The sequence below is a fragment of the Grus americana genome, chromosome 7, assembly GCF_028858705.1.
Source record: "Grus americana isolate bGruAme1 chromosome 7, bGruAme1.mat, whole genome shotgun sequence".
Classification (NCBI taxonomy): domain Eukaryota; kingdom Metazoa; phylum Chordata; class Aves; order Gruiformes; family Gruidae; genus Grus; species Grus americana.
The window spans coordinates 36,338,792-36,365,724 of record NC_072858.1 but is presented as its reverse complement, the minus strand read 5'-3'; the positions used below and the strand labels follow the sequence as shown (position 1 = coordinate 36,365,724).

General features: G+C 41.9%; 1 protein-coding gene across 1 annotated transcript; it reads right to left on the bottom strand.

Moving 5' to 3' along the window:
- Positions 1-4,599: 4,599 nt before the first annotated feature.
- SIRT1 (sirtuin 1) lies at positions 4,600-26,135 on the bottom strand. Its single transcript, XM_054832093.1, has 9 exons — positions 25,622-26,135; positions 22,851-22,967; positions 21,200-21,441; positions 19,717-19,869; positions 16,888-17,035; positions 13,568-13,647; positions 9,255-9,441; positions 7,641-8,201; positions 4,600-6,713 (listed from the first exon to the last, which is right to left on the bottom strand). Exons 1-9 carry the CDS (start codon positions 26,082-26,084, stop codon positions 6,391-6,393), a joined length of 2,274 nt encoding a protein of 757 aa, XP_054688068.1. The 5' UTR covers positions 26,085-26,135; the 3' UTR covers positions 4,600-6,390.
- Positions 26,136-26,933: the final 798 nt, after the last annotated feature.

The window sequence follows — 26,933 nt, the reverse complement described above, 5'->3', positions numbered from 1 at the left end:
CTTGTATGTACAATTGTCTGTCTTGGTTGTTGGGGGGGGAGGGGGAAGAGGAAGAACAAAATACTTGTTACTCCTGATAAGTGACAGTTCTCATTGCTTACCATGTGAGCATTTCTTAATTGGTAGGTCAGTGTGGGGTTTGGGTGAACTAATCATCAAGCTACTATTTTTGTCTTTCAATGTGCTGTTCAGGTTTGTGTTGATCAGGTTTGGACCGGGAACGTTAAAAACCTTACTTAGACCTCGAAAGGCTTAGAGCATTATCTGTCACCTGCTGTAGCCAGATTTAATGCTACATCTTAGAGTCCAAACAAATCCCCTTGACTGTTTTCCTGGAATACATAACACACAATAAAATAACACCATCAGCCATAGTTTCTATATGCTTGAGTTCCCTTGACCATTTGACTGAGTCTTTTTTTTTTTTCCTTCTTAGTGAGGAAAGGAGCCTGTTCATGCCTATACACGTGATTTAACTCTGTGCTACCTGTTACACTGTCTTCATTCTGCAAGTGCAGTATGCTAAAACTTTCTAACTGCAAAGCTTTGCCTCCCCATTTCTGCCCTGATGCAGATCTGTTGAAAGAGAAAGGCGTCTTATTTTCTGACCACAAGACAACTTGGGGGGGGGGGGGAAGCACCTAAACACAACTGGCAATACCATATGTGTACTAGAACTGTGTAAAAGTATCATATGTACAGACCTACAGGTTTCTTATTACCAGTAGACCGAATAGTCTTGAGTATGTGCATGTCCCTTGGGTTTGAACATACTTTATTCATCTTTTACAAAACAACCAAATAATGTGTTGCTGATGTCAGGAGTGTGGTCAAAGAACTTGCGTGGGCTGCAGTAGCAGTCAGCATTTTTTTTCAGCCAAAAGCACATGCATCAGTCTCAGATTATTAGAAAAGAAAATGAGGTTTATAAGTCTTGTTCCTCATACGAACTGCAGAACTATTATGTTCAAGCATAGTCAGTTCAAGCTAGTGGGGATCTTTATCTCACCAATGCTCCAGGCTAGTCTTATCAACGGGTCATGCCCAGAGTGCGTGAATCCCACACTGTGCACTGCCTGGGGGACTGAATGTCTACAGGTATTCACTGCTGCCCCCCACATGCCTCGTTACGGGAGGAAACAAAAGATTGTTATGTAAAGAGTTCAGTTTGAGTGCAAAAGTTAGGTTTCCTTCCCTTTGTTGAGTAAATACGCCAGTTTTTCCATTAGAAGGAACAGAGCTGGCAGACTAGCTAAACCCCAACTTCCTAGAGAAATTGTATTTGTCATGTCTTTGAAAAATAGGTGGAACTAATTTAATTATTTGTGGCTTAATTCTGCAGAGAGGCTATGTGCTTGAGGACTCTAGGGGTTACATGTAGTATCTCAACAAGCCTGAGGCTGTCTGCTGGCAAAGTCCAGACATCCTCCACTTTGAGGTGCCAGGATTAAATTGGCAGTAAACAAAGGGATTGGGGGGGGGGAGGGGAGATGTGACTGAGGAGATAAGGAAGATTCGGTAGATGAGGAAGTAGTTGGAATAGCCTACGGCAGTTTGGAGAAGTTCTCTGCTGCCCCTGTTCTGGCTGCAGCTCTGCAGCAGGGTCTCGTAACGCAGAGGTTCGTGTTGCCCAGTGCTCCGTAGGGTATTTGAGATTTCTGTGGCCTCTCTGTCGGCGGCCAGTAGCGAGTATCTAGAGAAGTTTTTAAAATTGGGATAAGAATGTAGCGATACCTCACTGCAAGGACTAAGGGTCATCCTTGCACCTCCTCTTTAGTGTACAGTGTTTCTCTGGGCTAGTTGCACGGAGCCCGGCGTGGGGATGCGTAGCAGCTTCTGTAGAACAGGTGCAGAGCGAGAAGGAGCTGAGTTGGTATCGGTGCCTCCGAGGGCTGCTCTGCACGGTGCTACCGGCGCCCCGAGCAGCAGGGGAGGGAGCTGAGCTGGGCTGCCGGCAGCTGCAGCTCACCTGTGCGCGCAGCTTTGCGGGTTAGCTTGTATTGCAATCTCCCACCTTCGGACTGACCCATCCTTGCAGCCGGCAGGACTAGAGCTGTGCAGTCATTGCGTGCTCACCCGAAGGGGGCAGCGTGGCTTTAAACCCCTGTCCCTTGCTGGCAAAGGGCTTCTCACCAAGCACCCTCGCTTCCCTGAGTTCACGGTCAGGGGAGCGCGTTTAAAGCCGGGCGAGGAGCTGGCTGCTGCGCCACGGCGGGGTTATGTCCGGGAGGGGCCGCCCAGCCCCTGCTCAGAAGCGCCTGCAGCACCTGGCCCGCCCCGCGGGGCGTGGGATCGCCGGACCCCGGCCCTGCGCGGCGGCGGCGGGGCGCTCCTTGCCGGCGGCCTGGCCCGGATCGGCGGGTCCTGCCGCCACAGCCTTGTCCTCTCCCGCCGGTTCCTGAAGCTGCTGCGGAGGCGGTAAGTGGGGCTGCCGGTGCACCGGTCGTCTGTCGCGGTGTGGGCGTGCGGGGCTGCAGTAAGCGTGATCCGGTTACCTGAGGCGCGCGGGGCTCTGTGTAAGCCGTTGGAAAGAGGGTTTCTTTCAGCTGAGGCTTGTGCTCGGGAGCGGCGCTTTGCCGTTTGAAAGCGTTATGAACGGTAACTGTGCAGAGTGAAAATACCACAGCCAAACCACAAAACTCCACTCAAATGTGTATGTTGTTTTTAAGGACTTTGGAACTGCATTTCTTTGTGGCTTTCAAAAGCTTAGTCACTTATGTCTAAAATCTGTAGCTTACTTTGTAGTTTGTGTGTGTTTGCTTTCAGTGGCTCCTTCACAGGTGGTACTGGCACAGGGGCTGATGTGAGAGCGTAGGGCTGTGACTGGGGCCTGTGGAAGCGGGGTTTGCAGGGACGGCAGACTATCTCTTGCTCTGTGAGGGTAAAATCAACAGTGCCGTAGTTGCACTCGGGTTTGTGTCTCTCAGGAAACTTAGTCCTTTAAAGACCTGCAGTCACATACCTGCTTCCACCACCTCCGAGGCAGTATGAATACATGCTTAGGGTGTGTCTTACAAGTGTTTGCTCAGTCTGTTGTTTAAAAGGTCCAGTATAAATAGTGGCAGTGCAGGTCTCCGAAGCATTCTGGTTTTGTATTTCACTTGAGAACTGCTGTACTGGGTTAATCTGAGGTACAAACTGTCTCCACCCGTAGGACAGCGTAGGGAGAGGAAAATACTCTTTTCTTTGGAATCCTCCTCAAGGAGCTTTGGTCATACTGTCCCACCTGGATTTGTCCCATTCCTCTTTGAGGCCAGTGGGAGCTCCCACAGCGTCCTACAGCAAGTTCCACAGTTGGTCTGTGACGGTTTCCTTCATTGCCTCTGCTTTTCTGCATCTGCAGCTGAGTGGTCCTTGCATCTCACATTGGGAGAGTAAATAGCAACTCTTTTCCCTTCATGTGCTGTTATTAGTAGTATTATTACTTTTCCTACTAAGTCCTGTAGCCTGTGTGTCCTCTCAAAATTGCTGAGCAAAGAGCAACTATACTAAGGGTGCTGTTACAACTCCGTGACTTGATGAGTTATAGCTAGTTAGAACCCATTGTTACATAGATATGGCCAGCTTTTTTAGCCTAAAGTATGCATTTTGAACTGGATCTTATTCTCCAGGCACTCTGTAGATAAGTATGTTATGCAAATAATAGTAACTGCCTTTAGATTTGACCATTCTGATGCAGTATTTAAGCATGAACTTGAGGTACTGAACTGCAGAGTAATAAGCAACTGATAGGGAAACGTCTGTGTAAAAAAACTTAGTATTTTTAATACTTTATTTCATGTCTCAAGTGCATGAGTTTTACAAACATTTTCTTTTGCCTGATACAAATGTAATTTATATTTGAGGGATGGTGGTTCAGAAATACAGAGGAATCATCAAAATAGTAAGGTGTTATGCAGTGAAACCAAATTAAACTTGGCCCTGGCGCTTGCAGGACAAGAGGAGTGGATTTTTGCAGTGGGGGGTCAGCACAGTTGCAGCCCCCAGGAAGCCACAGGCCAAGCCAGGCACTGACCCATGCAGGGCTCTCTGCAGCTGGGCTTTGTCCTCAGCTCTGCCAGGCAGGTGAGACCACCACCCAAAGGGAAACACGGGGTTTACCCTCTAGGTGTTACCTGCATGAAGACAAAACAACAGTGAAACATTTGTGTGTGTGATGCCCAAACATGCCTTTATCTCCTGTGTAGTGCAGGTTCCTTGCAGGAAGCTTCTCCCGGATGTGGTTCTTCGGGGTTGGGTTGAAGCAGCAAGTGCCAAACATTAGGGCAGCTTTGGGCTAGGAAGGGTGGTGGAGCTGCAAGGGACTGGTATACCAGCAGAAATAAACATTCTTGTTCAGCAAATATATCTAAAGTTAACGTATGGTTTGGGAGGAGAAATGCAGTTTTCTGAGGGACACCATTGCATTGTGGTTTCACAGGGCCTTTTACCAAAGACAGGGCAGACTGGCTTCATTGAGGCTTCCCCCCCACCCCAAGGGGCAGGTGGAAAAAGTGATTTACTGTATAATGCCTTACATTAGCTAGGGTATACCTCGACTTTGTAGGTCATCTTTTGTTAAGTTTTTAAGATGTAACTAGAAATTAACAGAAACCAGAAATCAAATGACAATTTTAATAGACTTTAGAACAGAGTATATGAGTATAAAACACTGGTTTTGTATTTCAAAAGTTGCAGGAAGATAGCCAGTCATTTTAAACAGTCTTCTACAAAACATATGCCAGTAGATTACATAAAAGACACTATATACAATATAAAAGAGCAGAAAACAATCCTCACTGTAAAAATAATTTAAAACAAAGTATTTCAATTTAAAATATCTCCTATAGCACAAACTAATACATTGTGACATGCAAGTGAAAACTAAACATATTGCATTCTTTAGTGTAGCCAAATAAGAGCTGTATTAAATTTGGACAATGAGACAACATGCCAACATTTTCTGATGAATACAGGAGGCTGTTCTTCAGTATTTCTTCACTGATGTATCTTATGTTCCAAGAACAGCTACTATACATCTTCCAAAATGTAATAAATATTAAAGCAAAGTATATGAATAATCTACATCGTAGAGTTCATTTGGGCCAATGTTGAAAAAGTGGTTTATAGAAAAATGGTGTTTCACTTACTACTGCACTGTGCAATTTTACAAAATAGTTCTAAAGGCTTGGAAACAATCTGCACTTGGAAGTTTGCAACATCCAGTTTTAAGGCAGCCTAGCGCTCGAATATACAATGTAATAATTTGAGTAGTTGCTTTGCTTTCACTATGCAAGGTGGAGCTGGCAGGTGGGAAATGATTTTCCCAACCCAAGACATGACCTCAAAACAGCGTGCTTCCAGGTTAGGTTATTAAGCTGTGTTTTATCCACTCAGCAGTGTAAGCAGAGGCTCTCCATATCTGAGTTAGGTTCTCCTGGTTTTGTTGCATTAGTAAGTACAAAGGAAGAGCAGAGGAAGAGCTTGGGGTTTTTTGCAGTCTCTCACATGCTGGTAGAAATGCTATTCTGAACTCAGCCTAGCTTCTGCATTAGAGCCTTGGCAATTTATCAAATGCTATTTTTAATGCAAGCTGCGCTATATTTGACTTTTGTATATGATGTGAAAAACTTCCACCATGGGGGATCCATTTTGTTTAAAATGCCACTATTATAATCACTGAGGAGCCAATGTCAACATCACTTCATGTCCACGGGAATCGTTAAACTCGGTAACCCAAGCATTTTCACAGCACTTCGTGATCAGCCTAAAAAACATTGTATTTCTCAAGTGCTCGCTGTCTTGTTTCCGTTCAACTATCTACTCACATTTAAGTATGTCTCAAACATACAAAGTAACTGTTAAAGCAAAAAATTAGCTGCCACAATAGGTCTTAGAAAATGCCAGTGTTTAATGACAGTCTAGGCGAGAATGAAAGGTTTAGCAGAAGCGTAAGAAGGTTTTAAATAAACTAAACTGTTACAAAGCAAGAGGTGTGAAAATACCATTCTTTGGTCTAAATTAGCTGTTCCCTTTATATTAGTTTAACATTCCAATGGCTTTTTCAAAACTGTTTAAAAATAATATAAGCTGAAATTCATTAAGCAAAAATACGATTATATACATGGATGCCTGATCAGACAGATGAACTTAAAAGTGAACATAGTGACAACTGTTTAGATATTCTTAGTACCTTAAAAAAAAAAAAAAAAGATGAGTTAGTGTTGAGTGCGCAGTAATAGAATTTTATTGAAAAAGGTAAAAAACTAAGCATGAAAATCTGTTTTTAGTTGTTTAGAAACACTACATCCTTACGGTTTTGTTGCTCTAAATTCAGACGTAAACATTCATTCTGACATGCCAAAGCTCCTAATGCTGGTGGGAAGTTCCTGTAACCAGTCAGTGATCACTCTACAGCTTGTTGCTTGGATGATCAGTCCCTGCAGCTTCATTTGTATCGGCTGATTCATCAGCTGCTGATTCATCTTGTTCAACTCCGTCTTCCCCGAATACTGGTTCTTCTTCCCTTTCGGGAGCATCCTCATCCTCTATGCCATTGTAAAACTCTTCGATCTCGCTCTCATCCTCCACATCTAAGCTCTGACTACGGCACGAACCGCTTTCGCTACTGCTCCCGCAAGAGCTAGAAGATATGATATCATCTTCAGAATCTGAGTATACCTCAGCACCGTGGAAAATATAGCGATTTGGTGGTAAAAATAGATACTGAGTACCTGAAACAGAATTATAAAAGTCAATAAAAGGCTAAAATAAATTATTCATAAAAGATCTTGCAGACTTCTGGTTAGAAGGTACCTGCATGTATGTATTTTCCACAGTGAAACTTAACTGACAAATGGGGTTACATTAGAAACCCATTTGGTTGGGAACAGTACATAACAAATGCTTCCCTGGAAAGCTCGGTTCCTTCTCCCCTTTGACACAAACGAACATTTAAACTTTACTGTTGAGCAGCTTTTGTCACTGGTAGACGTAGTCACAGCTAGATCCCCCATTATTTGGAACGGAACTGGAACCCACTGCACGGACTACTTGACAAAGTTTAAAACCAGCCTTTGCTTTAGCAAGTTGCAATTTAATACCTGGTTCTTCATCCACACTGACTTTCTAGGGTGCTAACACGTGACATCAGTTAAGAGCCTACGTACTGGAAGGCTTCCTTGGAAAGTCTAAAGTTTCCTTCAAAATGTGCCTGGCCCCAGCTGTGAGATTTGCTTTTCACCTCCTGTCGTGACTTCAGCAGTCAGCTCTACGGGATGGCTGCCATACTAAACTATGGCCCAGTGTAACCAGCTTCTTAACACCCAAGGATCAAACTATTTTTTTCTGAAAATGCACTTGAAAATGTTAGAAATGGATTTATTTTTTGATATGTACCTTCAGCCTCCTAAACTTTGATCTTTTTAGGGAGTATGTAATCACTGATTATAAAGCCTATTATGAATTACAAAAAAATGTCCTATCATCTTCATCAAAAGAAAGAAATGATACAGTGATGAGTTCTGTAGACTTGTCTGAACAAAAATAACCACCAAAGCCCACTGATTCCCTCAAGAGTAACTTATTTATTGCCTTAAAGTAAGTCTAGAATAAACATCTCGGCCAAAAAATGCAAAATACTGAAATAAGTTAACACTTACCATCCAGCCTTTTGCTAATCTGTTCTTTTGCAGATCTGTTTACCCAGCACTTCTTCAATATTTCATTTTTTTCTTTATTTTCTCCATTGTTCGATCCATTTTCCTTCATTGTTTCAGAGTTCATTAATTCACTAGGAGGATTTTCAGGGCTTTCTGACGATGTCTGTGTGTCCTGAAGCTTCTCCTCTGTGCAGGTCCCTTTAGTTTCTGAGGCAGGATCACAGTTTTCTACCTTACATTCAGCTGGGTGTTCTGAAGACACCACAGAAGTATCTGGTGGAGTCATTCTTTCTGGTGAACTAGAGTCTTCTGAAATGTTTAAAGGTGTAGGCGGTAGCTCGGCTGAGTGCATTTCGAGCTCCTTGTGCATTCGTGGAGGCTTTTCTGTTATTTCTGAAAGTTTTACTGAGTTGTAGCAAAGTTTTGTATATTCACTACCTAGCCTTTGACATAATTCATTAATAATAACATCACAGTCTCCAAGAAGCTCCACGTCAAAGTGTAGATGAGGCAAAGGTTCCCTATTAATTAAGATCTGAGGCACTTCATGGGGGATGGAACCTATATTTAGAGAAGAGAATTTCAAGGTAGTCAGTTCAGTTTCACTGTCAGCAGAAACCTACTTAGTTTAACTCCTCAGACCTCCCTTCATACATTCACTTGCAACAAGACCAAATCAGACAGATCAGGAAGAAGACAAGCAAATCTCAGATATAACAACAGTAGTTTGAGGTGCTATGCCTACTGCAGCCTATCTAGATTTTTTTTCCTCCCATTTTTTTACAGTTCCTCTACTCCATCACTGAGAAACACGTGCACAGAAATAGTGACCACAGCAATGTTTGGTTAAGTGTTAAAAAGGTTTTTAAAATGGGTACTATAACCTTTTAGAAGAATTGCATTGATTTTGTGCATTTATTTTACATACTTAAGCTCACATGAAGAATATATTGCTGGTAAATGACATCCCCTTAATTAGTTCAAAATACTTCCCAGTACAATCCACACTGTACAAGGTTCGTCGACCCATTTCTGACATTTAGGCTTCCAAATCCTACAGTCTGGTAACCTAGCATTGATTGATCAGGTAACCAAGTCATGAAATCCAGTTCTAGGCTTTACATATATATATAAAAAAATATAGGTACAGTGCACACTGTGTAGCATTTAGTATTAAGTACTGACTTTAAAATAAGCTACAACTCAGACACCTGATGTACTTGATCTGATTTTTCTGATCCTATATTTATCTCTTTAAAGGCGATTCCTTTCTAAATCTTTCAGGTAACTCTGAAAGTGTATCGCAAGCAGGGGGAGAAATGAATTGAATCTCAGGACAAAGTCATTCAAGTTTTCAGGAGAGTAGTTTTTCAGATTATCATTTCATTACCGTGAGATCTGACTGGAATGTGGAAAAAGCACTTAGAATTTGTTACTTTCTCTATTTTGCATTTTGGCTATACACAGGCAATCAGGTTTCATCTTAGAAAACTAGAGGCTTAATCTAGTTCTTTCAATGAATCAAACCAAAAGCATTTCTTGGAGCTCTTTACTGAGAATTTAAGTTTTGATCCAAATTTTTGGAAGAAAATATTACCAGAGATAGTCACTTACTTGGAATCAATGCTACTGGTCTTACTTTCAGTGAAGACCCAATGACAATAAGGAGATCAACTTCATTTTTGTCATACTTCATGGCACGATGGAACTGCTCAGGTAAGTTCTCTCCAAAGAACACTATGTCTGGCTTCATGATAGCAAGTGGTTCATCAGGTGGACATCTGGGACACCTGGGTACAACCTGCATTAGAACAGCTTCTGTTACTACAATTCAAGGCTGCACCCTTGAAAATGTCAGATTTTAGCAATTCACGGTGACTGACTTTGGCAAAAGACAAGGAAGTTTCAGTGATATTTCCTTGTTTCATTTTTCTGTGGCTATACAGGCAAGTACATTCCTTGCTCTAGCCTGCAGCAACTGCACGCAGAAATAAAACTACAGCAGGAATAAAGAGGGAGTCCTCTTAAGTCAAAAGGGAGAAACCATGCAGATCTACACCATGGTTCTTGTCTGACAACTATGCCAAAGTCCAGCAGTCGTGCTCAAGTGCCAATGAGTAATTACCTCCTATTTTTCTTGGTTTAATCGGAGCAAAAACTTAGATTTCCCTGTCAGTTGCCACTATAGGATCTGATATAAACCTCTTCCCAATCGGGGAGTGTATTGTAGAGCTTTACCTCTCTACTTTCTCCTCTCCTTCAAAAGGGTATGTGTGTTATGCGCAGAAAACAACACAGCACTGTAGCAGGTGGCTAGCAAAAAGCATCCAGGACAAGACCATAGGAAAGAACTTTTGCTTGGTCTCCATTTTAAATTCTTCCAATTCCTCCAAAAACAGAGCAGAATCCTTGTTCACTTAAAAAAGTGGATGAGAGTTATGTTTGTGGAGAAGTAGGCTCCCTTTCCTCCTGAAACCAGACTATTTTATGATCTTTGGGACCTCTTTCAACTCTTTCCTATCTTAAGACTTTGCAAACAGGTGAGCAATAGATGTACAGACAATATTTCAATTACTACTGAGCAATTTTTTTCCAAATAGTTCAAGTCTTCTCAGCTGTAGTGTTAAAATACAATACCCCACAATAAATCTAAGGAGCTGAATGTAGCTGCAATCCTATAGCAGTCATCACAAGCAAATTACTGCTGTGGAAAGAGATGTATATTGCCTATTGTAATAGGAAAATATATGAAAACCGACATTTAAATGCGTAACAACTCCCTCTTGTACAGAGAACATGCAGAAAAAATAATACAGAATTTGTAAAGTTTAAATCAAAGAACTAGTTTATGGATGCCTGCAGTAGGACAAAAGACAATGCCTTCCAAATGAGAAAACATCACAAGTAAAAGGCCTTGCTCTAGTTCTGAACAAAGAATCCAATCCTTCTTTGAAGAAAACCTTGTGGGAGGGATGCGCAAGAAGCAATATGGCATAAGAATTAAGAAGTGGTATGGAGGAAACCCTCACCATGTAGCCAAGCTAAAGAGGTCTACTAACCCCATGCTAAAGGGAAACCAACTAAAGGAGCAGATGGGTAGAATGAATCTTGAACTTTTACCTCAGATCTTTACATATTAGAGCTTGTAACACACAAAGAGCTTAAACTTTTCTGAAGCTTTTTAATCTGCTGTCTCTTCTGTTGATGTTAGTGATGCCTTTGCACTTTCAGTTGGAAGCTTAAGAAGGGAAAATAATTTGCTCTGTATTAGGAGGAAGACGAAATGAAGACCTCTAACTTTTGATTTAAAGAGACCAAGTAGTATTAACTCTGTTTCCATCATTTCTCACAGGAAGTCCAATGACTTGTGACTTAATGTATCTCTGTAGAGCAACTGATGTCCCTATCCAAATCATCTGAGTCACTGTAATGGGCCCATAAATGTGTTTCAACACTACGCTACTCACCAGCTTGTCTGCTAATCCTCAGAAAGGTCGTCAGTAAGGGGGAGGATCTATTCCAAGAGCTGAAATTGATACCGAGAAGTTAAAGCTAGATAATTGGCCACTTGATTGCCTAGGGTCCTCTTTCCCTCCAGAAGCAGCACTCCCCCAGAACCCCACCACCTCTGCTGATGTGTTTGTCTAATGAAAGAGAAATGGAATTTCTCATTGACTGCTGATGTTATCCATATATCAAAAAAAAAAAAAGATTAGTAAAGATTACGTTGGCTTAAGAATATCCAAGAACTGGCGCATGTTTTCCATTTCTTGGGCCTTTACTTCCTAAATCTGAGACCCTTTCACTATTTCTTGAAGCTGCCTAAAACAGTTAAAAGCAAACTAAAAGCGCTATTTTTGGAAGTGACTGACAATTGTTTTATTCAGAAGTTCTGTGTGATTTATAACTGCTGCTGCTTCTCATCCAGAAGGATGGCTGTGTACAGCAACAAAGAGGAAGAATCACGCTACAGGAAACTAGCATGTTATCTTTGAATTGGCAAAAGAATGAAGAGCAGCAACAAGAAATTGGTAGTCTTCTAAACAGATGATCTCAATTCTCAGTCTATACATAATATGTTGAAAGGAAATCCTGGCAGAAAGATGCTGAAGCACTGGTGACTGTGAGAGCAAAGGAAAGGTAGTATTTTTAGGGAAAACTAAGGACCTGGCGCCATGTGTAACTGAACTTTCAAATAAAGGAGGACAGCAGAGACCAGAAACTGCACCATCTCTTGGGACCCAGGTGCCAGAACCATTTTTGTGAAGGGGGTCTTGTTAGAGAACAAAGCTGTTGAAATGGACAGTGTTTTGTTTCAGAAGTACGGAAAAGGTTTCTTGTGATATCTAAGGAACCAAATTATATATTCTAGAGAGGCAAGAGACAAAGGAACTGCATAGCGCTGGTTTGGGAAATGCAAGCTACGGAATAAAGAGAATGATGGCAAACAGAACGATTTTTTTTTTTTCCAGGCATAAAGGAGGAAGGCTATGTTTTCTTTCAATAGCTCTATTTCTTCTTGTGTGAAATTATATTTGCCCATAACCATATTTATTTTGCATTATGAAAATAATTCAGCATTACAACTAGGGCCTGCCCTGGAAAGATACACCTGGCAATAGTACTGTAAGATTAGTGCTGAGAGATTGAGTGTAAAAAGTTCCATCGGTCTCATCTCATGTGTAAGAACCCTCTTTGTTCTCGTTATGCAGTTGTACTGATACAGGCCGCTTCTCTCCACTTCCCCACGCTTCGTTACTGACCACCAGCAGGGATGGGCCATCGGGGCAGAAGTTTGGTTTGGCATATAAGCATACATAAAGTGGTGTTAGAAAAGGAGTCCTGACCACTAACAATCAAACCAGAAAATTACAACATGCTTAGGAAGGTTGTTTAGAAGGAAGAAAACCTAAACTCCAACCAGCTGGCTTTGAAGGTAAAGGAGCAGCAAACATCTGTAAGATAAAAAGTTCTAAAAAATAATAATATTCCTGTTAGCAAAGTAAACCAGATTTCACATTCAATATTTCAGTGTTAAAAAGTTTCAGGGTTACGAGACTCTTAAAGCTTTACCTCAAACATCTCTTCTGACAGGCTTTCATTGAGTTCCATTTCAAATATAATACCTGAAAGATTTACAGCCCATGTTTCTCATCTAAAGTTGCAACTGTGGACTCTAAGCAAAACACCATGAGCCTGCAGAAAAAGAGTCCCCTTCCATTTGTATAAACTAGATCTTTTTGATCAGAGAATTGTCATCTCTGTTCCTTCAAAAGAAGGGGAAAAAGAGCAAAAAGGCTCTGGCCAAGCCAAAGGTTCAGCTGCTCTGACAGAACTAACTCCTGCCTTGGCCCTGGGGCACTTCACACCCAGGTGAGGGGACTTGGGAACACAGAATAGTTCAGAAGTCCTAGGAAGCAACATCTGGCATCTCATTCGATCCTCTTCCTTGCTCAGAGGCTGCTCTGTAGTTAGCAGTTTCTCCATGCATCATCTACCATTTAAACATGTTTTTAACGTAGGTAAATGCTCAAAGAGCAACCAATGTTACAAATAGCTAAGAATGCTTTCTCAGCGTGACTGTGAGTTCACACTAACATAAACCAGGTATAAATTCAACTTTCTACTAACCCTTTTAACCTCTACTTTTCTCGGAGGTGCCATAAAAAATGGACTCTCATAGTTTTGTTCAGCTTTTTCCCATGACCTAATTTCTGCTGCGTAGTATTTGATTATACTTTTGTATACTGGAGGAAATGCTAAATACAGATAGGCACTTTTATGAATTACATGCAAAGAAATGTAGCCTTTAAAAGCAGATCCAAGTGTGGTGGTTTGGGGTTTTTTGTTAGTTTGGTTGGGGTTTGTTTTTGAGAGAGAGAATTACTTATTAGAAAGCTGCAGTGAGTTAAAGTAAATTTTTTTACCTGATTGAAAATATCTCCTCGAACAACTTCACAATCAACTTTGTATTTACAGATCAGGCAGGAAGCTGTTGCAAAGGAACCTGAGGGGAAAAACCCGTATGGTAGAAATAAGGATTTTCAGTCATTCAGATTTGTTCTTTTTGCCCACAAAGACTTTGTTTGGACACAAAGGCTGTTATGTTGCAGTGCTATGAAAATCAGTCATTAAACAGTAATGTAAAATTAAGAGAAGATACTTGTAGTACTAAAAGTAGTTCTTCCAGATGTTAGTCAGCAGAAATCTTGTTGTAGGAGTAGTGATATACCACATGCATGTCAACACAAATCATATTGTGTCCTCTCGTTCCCCTAACCTGTGCAAGCATACACAAGGTGGGGAGAACAGAACCTTCCCTTTTGCTCTTCACACTACTAACAGTAGTGTCGCCAGCTCTGCAAACAGCAGCACCAGAGCATGAACCCACCAGAACTCAAGAAACTGTAGGGCAAAGTAACTAAGAAAATGCATTAGTAAAGACTTCACTATAGGCAACTAAATAGCAATACTGTTCCTTTCAGCAGAAGTGAGAAGTTACAGCTATATTGTTCAAATTGAACTGCTCTGAACTTGGTATTCAGCTTGGCTACTGTGTTTATTATTTGGCAAGACAGTGTTAAGTTTGTTGCTCCATGCAGCTACTTGGTAGCTCTAACTGGCCTGTTTCTGGAGCAGCTGAAGGTGATGCCCAAGCACCTGGTAGAGCACTCATGTCTGTATCAGTCTAAAGGTCTAATACACAGTGTGACGTCACTGTCGCAAACTAGACTGCCCTTTTGGTTTGCACATGTCCAGGAAAAATAAGCCTACGAGGCCTTTTATCTCTGGAAGGAATAATGCCAGAAGTTGACAGAATGCTTAAGAATAAAGTAGAAAAATTGAGATTTTCTCCTAATCATGAAACAAGTGTTAAAAAAACCAAACAAACACAAACCCAAAAAACATTGTGGATCTTTGATCCTGCACTGGAATGTGTCACCTGTACAGTAAAAGTCTGGAGCTCTCTAATTTCTAATGGTGATATGAAGGCAGTAAGAAAGCCCTGTGACTGAGTACTGTACAGGGGATACAAAAGTCTCTCTTCAAAAGGAAACTTTTAGAAAGGTAACCATTAAGATGTTGAAAGCTTTGCAGACACTAGGAACAGCTCAAAACCTCTGGTACCAAAACTTTGTCTGGAGTGGTATTTTAAGCCACCCAAACCAAGGATGTTTCCTGCTCATAACCTATGCACAGCAGCCAACCAAAACGCTGCTAAATGAAGAGATTCTGGGGTTAAGTGCAACATCAAAATATTCTTAGGGGATATTGTATCTGGGTGAGACAAAGAGAGTGAAAGCACAGAAAAACTTGGAGCAGATAATTTATGAACAACTGTCAGTTTAGGTCTGCTAATCGCTGCTGGCATGGAAAGCGCACGGCTTCTGAAACACTTGCTCAGCATTGCAGCTCCAAAACTTGAGGGATTCCAAAGACTAGAGGAAGTATGACAGTTATTTGCTCATTATAATTTGTTTACAGTAATAATCGAGGCATTTATACAGTGTGTTAGGGGCATGTCTATCAGGGTAGCAGACCTAACCCTGCCTGAGGCATCTGTTGCTACCTGCTTGCAACTCTATTATATGAGTTATTTTTCACTGTCAGGAGGACTTGATCAAGAAGTGATGCTGCCCCATGCCCAAGTCATGTGTAGCCAGCAGGCCACTGCCTCTGATCATTCAGCTACAGCATGGCAAGGAATAAGATCTAATCGCAGACATGTCAGTTGAATGTAATAGCTGTTTTCAATTCAGAAAATGCATCTAAGATACTGTAGTTTTCATAGCAGCAACTTTACTGCAGGTCAAAAGTTCCCATATGAACTCCCCAAATCATTACAAGGTTCCTTGTTGTTTGGCACACTCATGATTAACTTGCCGTTGCCTCAGCTAGACAAGAAAGGTAAGAATAAATACAGCAGTACGGACCCTTGCATAACGGAGTTTCAGTTTCTCTTTAGCCACTACCATTAATCAACCAGCATTTGTTAAAGAGCAGCATTTGTTAAAGAGCAGCATAACTGTGTATCAGATGAAGCCTGATATGCTTAAAACAACCTTTGCTAATTTCTGAAGGCCTCAAAATCCATAGCATGTTTTTAAAGAATCTTTCTAATTTAAAGTCAACTTATACAGGACATGCTCTAAAGATGGCCTGAAATCTAGGTACTGTAGTGTGCAACTGAAAAAATGGGAAGCTTGAATGTGGCAGTGATGTGCAAAACCACAACCACATAAGTAGTTCATGAGAAATACCTCATACGGAACGATGACCAAAAAAAAAAAATGCATGACACACTAAGTACAAATGGAAACCAGCACTAGATTTGGGTTATTTGACAGGCAGGATTCTCCTGTGTGCTGTTTGGTCACTGTGAGAGCACCATGTTTGCTCTGCCTGAAAAAAAGAAAGTTAATGAATCTGCTTAGCACTGAGCTAAGCTTTGTAGCTAAGGAAACCAAGTGGGTTTTGTCCCTGGAAAAGGTGGAATTGGACAGACAGGTCTTACGAAGATGCCAACAAGGCTTTTAAGCAAATTATTTGCCAGAAGTCTACTAAATGATCCAGACATGCCTTTAAGAACTCCCTTTCTGTGTCCTTTCCTTAAAAATGAATTGTTGGACTTTTAGCTTGACATTTGCAAGTCCTTGGAAATGGAAAGTGTATCAAGTAATTAATTCAGAGATTCCCCTTAATTTTGTATCACAATTACAGAATGTGCACAATGCTGAATGTGTAACCAGATGATCTTCAGTTCAGCTGAACTGGTGATTAATACACAATACTTTATATACGAGATAAAGTCACTGGAGTATCAGGATATTTTAAGATTTCAATGGAATATAACCTAAATAAAGAATCAGGTAACAGCCAAACTGCATTTCATTGACAGACAGTGAGAGGGACCTATGAAAAGACTGATTTCCACACTGTATTCTCATACATTAATATAAAAAAGCACCAAATAAATTTTAAAAGTTAAAGTCTAAGCCTGCACGAACAGGGTGTGGATCTTCACTGATACACAAAGCCCATTATTTATCAAGCCTAATTTCTGAAAGTATTTCCACTTGAAACACTTCTGATTTAAATACTTAAGCTACCTAAAAAAAAAAATAATTAAACTTAAAAAACTGAATATTTGTTGCCAAGAGATACCAATTCAAGAAAAAAAATTAATTCTAATAGCAAAGTAAAAATAATTCCTACACATAAAATAAGTGAAACTAAAACCACTGACCATGACACTGTATTATCCTTTGGATTCCTGCAACCTGTTCCAGTGTGTCTATGTTCTGAGTATAGTTGCGAAGTAGTTTTCCTTCTTTATCCATCAAAGCTATGAACTTGTGACAGAGAGATGGCTGGAACTGTCCTGGATAGATTTCCTAGGGAATTCAGAAGCACATTAGAAAGTGTAAATGGATACATGATGTCTTTATTCCAACTGCAGCAATTCACACAGAGCTAAATATTATCAATAATAGTTATGTCAGCAGTTAACGTTGTCACTCCCTTTGCATTTTGCCATTTCTCTCAGATCCAACTCTTCTTTCAACAGCTGAGTTTCTGATCATATCAGGATGAATTGTTCCATGCAAGTTGGTATTTTTTTCTTCACACAGCATAAAAGCAAGGTTTAGATCTTTTTTGGTTTTGAGGATTATGAAATAGGAAAGCTTTTTTTCCTTTGTAAGCGTCAAGTAACCTCAATATTTGTTATTAGAAACATATGGTTTAACTGCAGTCCGACAAAAATTTCACGAGGAATTTGGATTCTGGTATTTTTGGTTTGGGATAAGCAGTTTTTACTCCTCAGCACTATCAGCAGCCATTCCTAGAAGGCAGAATGGCATTGAATGTAAAGGGGAAGACAGGTGGTACTTGGAGCAGCTTTGCCAACGTAGCCAGTTACAGCAGTCATCGAGTTAAAACCAAATGTCTTAGCAGAGCAGTTCCACTGTGACTGACAGATGCTTTGCCTTTCCATGAGATCAAAGTAGAGGAGGTGGGTAGATCTAAAGAGCAATATTAGGCACTTTGGTAGAACAATTCGATGCTTGCTCACAGTGAACAAGGAGCCTGCCAAAAGGAAAAATTAAATGTGGGCACCCAGCTAACAGCGTCACGCTAGGAACCTTGGTCTAGAGTTGACCACCCCGGGTGGTACCTCGATGCTGTGCGGCAAGGACAGCAGCAGCACCGCTCTGCTGCTGAGGAGCACTTTTTTAGGGGAGGAACTCTAATTCCAGACCCACCGCTCTCCAGTCACTCTCTTGCCAGCAACCAGACTGGAGTCTCACCTGGGAAAGTGAGGCCTTTTTACAGAAAAAGCACAAGAGTCGCTGGCCAAAAGAAAGTTAGCAAGAAGGAGGCTGCTGCCGACCTTTACCAGTAGATACTTAAAGCTGAATCGAAAGTTCTAGCACAACAGTGAATGTTAAATTCATCTTTGGGACAGCTCTGTCTTCAGCTACCGTATAGCCTATCTATAAACAAACAAAAAAGACTTTTTGAAAGCATTTGTTCTTCCCCAAAATACTTTGTTACTCATAATGCTGAAGCTACGTGGGTCTTTGCAGTTAAACTGCAGCAATGATCAATGGTTGCTCATAGCGCTATTACCTAGATTATGGCTAGGCTATTACACAATTATAATCACCTATTCATGTGGTCCAAACAGCTTTTATGTCTTAGTCTGAAGAAGGAAGATATATTCTGCCACTGAGCTCTGCAAATTTATTTGGCCGTTCTTTGCCCCTAGAATTAAAGGAACTTAAGATTTCATGGAATAAGAAATCAATATTCTAACTGAGCTGATGGACAGAAAAGGAGGAGGAGTAGTAACTATTTTAGTAAAAAAGTATCAGCCAAATTAGATTTGGACTATTCTGGTATAGACAGGCTTCAAGTAAGTTGATTTTTCATTTGCTGTGGGCTTGAGGTTTTTTAGTTTTTTTGGGTTTTTTTTAAATATTAAAAAAAAAAGGAACCGAGTATACTAACGAGCATCAAAATATATTAGTATTTGGATAGAAGGCTTTCAGAGAAAGCCAAGCAGCTGAAGAATGCATTGATTTTTCTTTTCCGATCTTTATAACATAACAGAGCAGTAGCACAAATTGTGAGCAAAAGGAAGAAAGAGTGAACACAACTAGTACTGATTGATTTTCCCAAGGTCTTACTGGTCCTGTTGTAATTCTTACAATATTTTGGTTTTGGTTTTTTTGTCCCGAGGAAATTCCAGACTAAATGCAATTATTTTTTTGTTTCTACATATGTCTACCAATTCTACAATTCCTTCTTGTCTTGGAGAGGTACTCCCTGCTTGTTAAACTGTTTAACATCACTGACATCTTCCCAAAACCTGCTGCGTTCTCCCTTTTAAGCAGGGTCCCTGCAAAAAGGCTTTAATTTTCTGAGATGTAAAGATCCTTGTGATGGCTATATCAAAGCCTGAAACAAGAACAAACTTATTAGTGCATGAAACTGCTTTAGTCCTCTTTACTGTAAATACAGTGATAAAATGTGAGTGTATTGGATGACATTGAAGAGCATGCCACAGCACATCAAATTCAAATGTAGCTTTGCACGTTATTCACGAGCTGGCCAAAAGTTTCTCGTGTTCTTTCAGTTTTCAGAGAGAGTAACAGCAGCTAAGATTATTGAGATTTGATCAAATAACTAAAAAAGTTTTTATTTATCATCCCTGAAATTAGAGGCACTGTTTAGAATGGTTGTTTATATAATGAACTTATAACAGGAACAGTAAAAATAAGCTTAAAAAAAAAGGGAGGATGCTGCTATTTCTAATAAGGCTACTATGTGGTTGCATACAATGACTGAAGTAACACTGAGGTATAAAATTGCTACGTTGCAAAGACCTGCCCAAGGAGAGTTGTTATGCCACTGAATGAGGTCTCTCATTAAATTCATTAACAGATTTTTCTGTCTTGTTTATAAACAAAGATACCATTTTGTTAACAGAATAATTTTATATCTGAATTATGCATTTTAATATTGTTATCTGTCTTTACTGACCAAGATAAGAACTGTTGGAAAACCATACCTTTGCAAACTTAAAAAATGGCCTGGGATCCTTTCTGAAGTATTCTATATCAAACATTGCTTGAGGATCTGGAAGGTCTGGGAAGTCTACAGCAAGGCGTGCATAGATGCCATCTCTTGATCTAAAGTCAGGTATTCCACAAGACACAGACACCTGAAATATATTTTTGCAATCTGAAATAAGCAAAACTACATATTCGGCTATAAAGAGTTGCTATGATACAAACTATTTGGGAAACCACATTTCTGTATGCTCACAGTGCTCAGAGACATTAAAAACAAAACCAGTCTGGGTTCTCTGAATTTATTTTTTTTTCTTTTTTTTTTCTTTTTCTTTTCTTTTTTTTTGGACCAATATAACAATTCCCAAATCACAAGCAGGAGAAACAGCACAGAAACAGTTTGACAACTGGACAAAAAACCCCTTTAGTACAATCTGTACAGGCAGTAACAGGACATCAGAACTTACTTTTACTACTGGAAGTTTTGTAAGAAGTGAACAAAAATTTCAAATACCATTGCATTAAATTTGACTAGTCATTGTTCATTGATCTGTCAACTTAGGCTTGGACAAGGTGGTTGACTTATTTTTTTACATGCTAATGCAGTAACAGAATAGAGTCTTACTATTGATGATGATAAACAAACATTGTTTATCAAAGTGTTGGAGCAGTCAATAAAGACCAAAATTTATTGTCTGAGACTACTCCAAAACACTATGGGAAGAGGAGGAGAAACAGGTGTGTGATAGTGATTAAAGAAAGAGCAGGATTGGGTCATAGAAGGAGCAGTGCTTTTCTAACAAGCTGATTTGAATTACTCATAGTTTCTGAATGGTGTCGTACCCTCTGTGTATGAACAACAGAAGCAAAAAATGATTGACTTTTGTGTCATGATCTGGTACATAGGTATAAAGCTGCAAATGTACAACAGTTTAAAAATGTTCTTTAGGCAAACAGTGAGTAATCTTATTACCATCACAGAGTGGCATGTGTTAAGAGTAAAATTCAGTCTACCGAAATCTAATCAAACTCTCCCTATAGTCCCCCCCCAATTCTCTTTTTTTTGAGTTCTATTATTTTAGTCCCTCTAACTCCATCAAGTATTTCAAGAGATCCACCGACATTTTGTTTAAAAAATCATTACCTCTGGTTTCAAATGAAGAAATGACTAGGATAGAAACCGTTCTGGAACAGGCAGATGTGATCTTATTCTATAACTATTTTGCATGCAACAACTGTTTAAGAGTTTAAATGTTAAAGAATATTTTCTCATAAGAAGAGAGATCGTGTAATTTCCAATTTAAGCTCCAGTCTTGCAGTGTACATTGTTCTAGCGGACAGCTGTGCGTCCTCTTGCCATCTAGCACAACTGTTTGATTATGAACGCCATGAGGGTCATATCACCTGCGTGCTGTAAAGCACCGGGTAAGTATTTAACCAACCACCTATATATTCTCTCACTGTCATTGCAGCAATACGTACCCCAGCTCCAGTCAAGACCATTATTTTTTTGCATTCTTGTAAAAGTTTCACAGCATCATCAATAGTATTAATATCTTTCCGTTTTTTTCTTTTTGGTGGTTCTGAAAGAATGTTTATAACGATTTGCCACAGTGTCATATCATCCAGTTCAGGTGGGGGGATTGTTTCTGGTAGCAGGTCTTTCAGAATTGTCCGTGGGTCTGTACCTAACATGAGATGCTGCTGAACAAAAGTGTAGGGACCTAAGAAAATTAAAAAAATGTAAATATTTAACATTGAGTCAAGTATTTCAGATCATCATCATCCCATTTTTTGCTATTTGCAACTACAATTTTATTAATCCAATTTAATGCTTTGTTCACCAAAGCCCCTGTATGTTTTGGTCTAACTTCTGAAGTGATAGTATAGCTAAGGTTTTTACCTATTTATTATTATTTTATGTTAACCCATGAAGGATTTCACAGAAAGTTAGCCAAGCTAGAAATCCCAGTTCATAGCAAACTTGATGGCTCTTAGAGATGCACTGATTTAGCAACAAGATTTTCACAATGTATCTCCATTTTATGGCTTCATTTGTATTTTTCCAACATTTCATGAGGTATTTACAGTAATAAGTTGGAGAGACACCAAACATATATATACTTTCTAGTCACATTATAAACCATCACTCTAAATAAAGAAACAAATAGGGCCCACCAGTCCGTGGATTTTTGTTGTTGTTTTGGTCATCTAACACTAATGATTTCAGACATGACCTCCTAAAGCCAACAAAGCAATCTTTCCAGAAACACTCAAGATTAGAGCTGGTAAAAGAAAAATAGGTAAATCTTAGGAAGCTAAACTAAGAGGCCCCAAATAGCTATCACTATGGGTAGTTACAATACATATAAAGAAAACAACTGTTATATGTATTTACCGAAAAGGTACCAAGAGTGATCAAGTAACGAGGGATATACAACATATGGGCAGATTTTAAGTGGAATATCGTGTTCTCATGATGTGTTTTCTTGCTGCTATTCTTATCAATACCAGCAAAATGAATGCTGTGATATTATTGCACCTGTGTAGGACAAAAGACCTCAAGCCCCAACCCTGCTGCACACTGGAAGCCACAGTCCCATGCAAATCACCAGTGGCCTTAGCAGTTATCTCGCCTCTGTGCGAGATGAGAGCTTTCTACTGAGTTCATAACTGCCATGCTTAACCTGTCTGTTGCTAATATGCAATGTATATGCAGACTAATAATTCCCAAACTGATGTAACAGTTAGGACAGTGAGCCCAACAGACTGGCTAAAATCATACAAGAATCATCTTTGTGTTCCTTAAAGAATTAATACCGAGTAAATAGGCTAGAAATGTGCCATAAATCTGTTCAATGTAGTGAGGCTGTGTGTGTGCTTTGAATATGGATCGCGGCAGGATTTCTACACAAAAAAGACATTGACAATTTTAATCAAAATACAGCAAGTTTAAAGAGGTTAATTTTTAAACTCCTTAAATAACATACACAATACAGTCAACAACTCTTAAGCTGCTCAAAAGTTGTAACTGCCAGTTGTTTTGCAACAGAAGAAATTGTTTAAAGATTGGGAAAAATTAAGTAACTGTTCAAAGGCAAACAGCATCTAAGAACATTATATAGGCTTCTACCTATACGTGGTCTTGGGGTCCAATCACTAGAACTTGCGTGTGAGGCTCTGTCATCTTCATCGCTATCACAGGAGTGAAAACCATTGGCTATGATTTCATCGCTAAAAAGGAAGTTATCTGCAAGACAGCACAACAACGATGGGTTACACTTGAGCCAAATGGCACAGATATGTATTTAAATATATCACAAAACCTAACATTGTATGCTTTTGTTTACAATGAATTACAAATAGGCAGGTTTGTCACTGACACAGAAAATTTCTACTTTTGTTGAGTTTATAGGTATGTTTTCAAGCCTTCAGTAGATTTACTGCAGGATTTGCTGCGTCAATAGTGGGCTTTAGTGGGATGGATGTTAACCTTACTGAAACTTTCATTCTATAAAGTGCTAGGCATTAAGGATTTTGTATCTTTAAAAAAAATCCAAATGTTTTAAAAGTACAATTAAAAATTGCTTTCTCTTACAATTCTCACTTCATCCAGCTGAGAGATTGGGTAAAATGAAAACATGTCACTGATCTTTGACTAGGTTTTAAGAGCACACCATTTTAAAAGAAACCCCCAAGTACACGTTGGGATACAACCAAGTTACAGAAGTGTTAGGCTGTTGTCTTGCAGCTGAGCTGCAATAGGTGACCACATACACGTTTTTATGATATTTCAGTTATGACAGAAAATGTGCTACCTTCACTAAGTTTATCTCATCTGTTTTACCCTGCAGCTGGCTTTGGCTTAGAGTACCACATAGTTACTTCAGCTCAGCTCGTGGCCGTAAGCCAGAGTAACTCAATCTAACTTCATCGTGTATCTAGATGAAGGAGTCCAAAGAAGAACAAGATACTTGTCTTGGAGCACACATTACTAAGCTAACATTTAAGGGGAAACTTAAATTTTAACCTGAGCAGACACTAAACTTTTTTAATTGGCTTTATTAGAAATAGCCACAGCAACTCTAGCTTAATTTGTTGAAAATTTAAGACTATGAACAAAGGAGAACAAGTTTCAGTCATGCTTTCTAAAGCAAAGAATCACTATAATATAGTTTTCCATCTCTATTTGAATAAACCCCTACAACATTTTAGCTAGGTTACTTCGCTTTACTCTTAAATAAAGAACACCACAAAACACCATCATATTTTATTCAGAGATTGTGCTGTCCTGTTCTTTCCCTTGTTGGCATAAATACTTTATTCTGTTTAAACTGGAAAGAAGTAGAGGACAGAAATTTGCTTTTTGTACTTGCTGTCTTGTTCTTTTGCAGACCACAGGTGCTCACTGACATCACTATTATGAATTCACGTATTTACAGCATTTCACTTCCATCTCATTATGCATGAAGTCAGTGAACATATTATGCAAAAAGCATTATGAAGAAGAAAAAAGTTGATTAGTACACATCAGTTAAGTGTGAAGCACAAGTTTTACTGAAACAACCTTTATGCCTACTGTATAAAGACTCAAAAATCAGTATGACCTCATATACGGGTCATGTTGTCTTGCATTTAAGAAACACTGTGACAGATACAAGCAGGCTGAAGTAACAGGTTAAATTGTAACAGTCCCTGTGTATTAATTTGATTCCTCAAAGGGCTACAGGGAACGCTTGCCAGAGCCTAGTGATCCACAGCAAAACGTGCCTGAGGATCTGAGTAACTCGGCTTCATATAAGGCCCTGATGCAAGATCATTAGCTTTGTTCTTGTGCCGTTCCAATCAAGTTTTTAAATACCAAGGCTGCTCCAAGCTTATTGTACAGCTCTCTTCCCTTCTGGACTGCTTTTGCACAGGCAGAAATTTTCTGTAGAGTTTTACTATGGAGTTAAAGGTAAAACATCTTTAACTGCATTCTGGGATAAAATGCCAAGACTTTACTGGCAGAATACAGTCTCTTACACCTTTTAAGAAGTCTTTTCAAAGCATTACCTTAAAAACCAAAATGAACAAGAAAAAAAAAAACCCACCCTCAAATCCTGTTTCAGTAATGCAATACAGGGTACTTTCATACTGATACTGCCCAAACAGTATGCTTTAAACATGATCTGCAAAGAAACTTTTTACAAGATTATAGTTTAGTTCTGCGCTACGGTCACTGAAATCTTAACCAAGACTGTAACTGGAAGTTATTTAAAGAATCGTTCGAGACTGCTGCTCCTGTGCTTTCTGTGCAAGTTATCAAGAGACAGAAACAAAATACTTATGATGGCAGAAACTGTGGAAAGAAAGCAGAGCTTATGATTTTTCATTTCTAATAACTTGTTGTCAGCAACACAGCAAAATAAATGCTTTCAGAAATGAGAGCCAAGTCGGTCTCCTTCTACACAGCCCAGCACAAGGAACAACAGGCTTTGACGAGGACTGATTAGAAATAGGATTAGGTTTAGAAAAACGGATGCGGCTCGAGTTTGCATTCGCTCTCTGGTTAAGGAGATGGACGGCGCACAGCGCGTTCGGCGATCCCCCCCGCAGGGAGCACCCGCCAGTTGGGGCGCTCTCTGCCCCCGGGACCGGCACAGACCCCACGGAGTCTCCCCGTGAGCGACGCGGCCCGCGGGGCTACGGCTCGGCGGGAGAGCCGGGCGCCCGCCGCGGCGAGGCGCCCGCGGGGAGAGGCGGCGCGGAGCCGGCCCCAGCGGCCGCGCAGGGAGGAGCCAAGCCCGCCGCCTTCTCCCGACGCGGACTGCGCGGCCGGGCCGCCCCCTCCCGGCTGCGAGAGGGCGGCCCGCGGCCTGTCCCGCCGGGCCGAGCGGAGGAGGGGAGGGATGGGGTCCTCACCGGGATGCAGGGCCGGCGCCTCGGCCGCCCCGTTTGAACACTGCGCCCGCCTGCAGCCAATGGCCGCCTCCTCCGCGTCTTCGCCGGGCACCGCCTCCGCCCCCTCCCCCCGGCCCCGCTGCCGCGGCTGCGGAGGCGGCTCCTCCCGGGGCAGGCCCCGCAGCCCGGCCCTATTGTCCGCGCCGCTCCAGACCGCCGCCGCCGTGTCTTCGTCCTCCTCCTCCGCCCGGCCGCCGCCGTCGGCGGTCACGGCCGCCGCCTCGCCCGGCGGCTCCGCCGCCAGAGCGGCGGCGGGCGGCGGCCCCGCGCCCCGGTCCGGGCGTTGGGCAGACGCCGCGCCCCGCCCGCAGCCGCCGTCTTCCGAGTCCAGGCGCTGGCGCTTCAGAGCGGGCTCGGCGCTCTCGGCCGCGCCGCCGGGGCCGCCGTCGCGCGAACGGAGGAGCGGAGTCTCCTCGTCCGCCATCTTGGAGTAGCAACCGCCGCCTCCCTCCCGCCCGGCGCAGCGCGCAGCAGCGCCTCCGCCACGGCCCCCTCCCCCACCCCCAGGGAGCGATTTAAACCCGGCACGTGACCGCGCCACCGCCCACGCGGGCACCCGCCCCGCGGAGGCCGCAACAACAACAAACGGGTCACGTGAGGGGGAAGCGGAGGGGGGCGGGGGCGCTGTCGCCGTCACGTGACGCTCGTGCCGGCTCCACCCTCGCGCGGCAGGGCGTCTTTCCCCCTGTGCTCCCCCCCCCGCGCACGCCCCTCACGCCATGGCGGTTTCTCGTCACGTGGCCGCGTGTCCCCGCGACAGCCTCGCCCAGCAGGGGGCAGGGAGCGGTACGGCCGCCGCTGAGGGGAGCGGCACGCGCCGGACCCGCCTGCCCCCGCGGCCTTCGCCTCACGGCCGTCCGTTGTTCACGAAAGGGACCGTTGCCGCCTGCCGCGGAGGGGTGACCGCCCAAGGCGGGAAGGGGGAACCCCCTCCCTGTGGAGCTTGCCCGGCCGTCCCGTGTCCCTCGTCCCCTCCCAGGCTCACCCCGCAGTGCGCTCCTCCGCCGGGGCGCTCCTGGCAAATGGCGGCTCCGGTGTGGCTTCGTGTGTTTCGGTATTCCTCCCGCTACAAGCCGTTTGAGAAACCCCTGGGCCTCTCCGTAATGATCTGGAGAATACCAGGTAGAGAATGCCTCTTCCCGAGGAACAAGCGGTGCTTCCTGGCACAGGCTCCCTGTTTCAAACGCGCTCTCTGGGGCTGTCGTGGGCTGTACAGCGCCCGGTGAGGCGAAACCCGCCGGGGAAAGCTGGTACGAGTTCCCCTGTGAGCTCC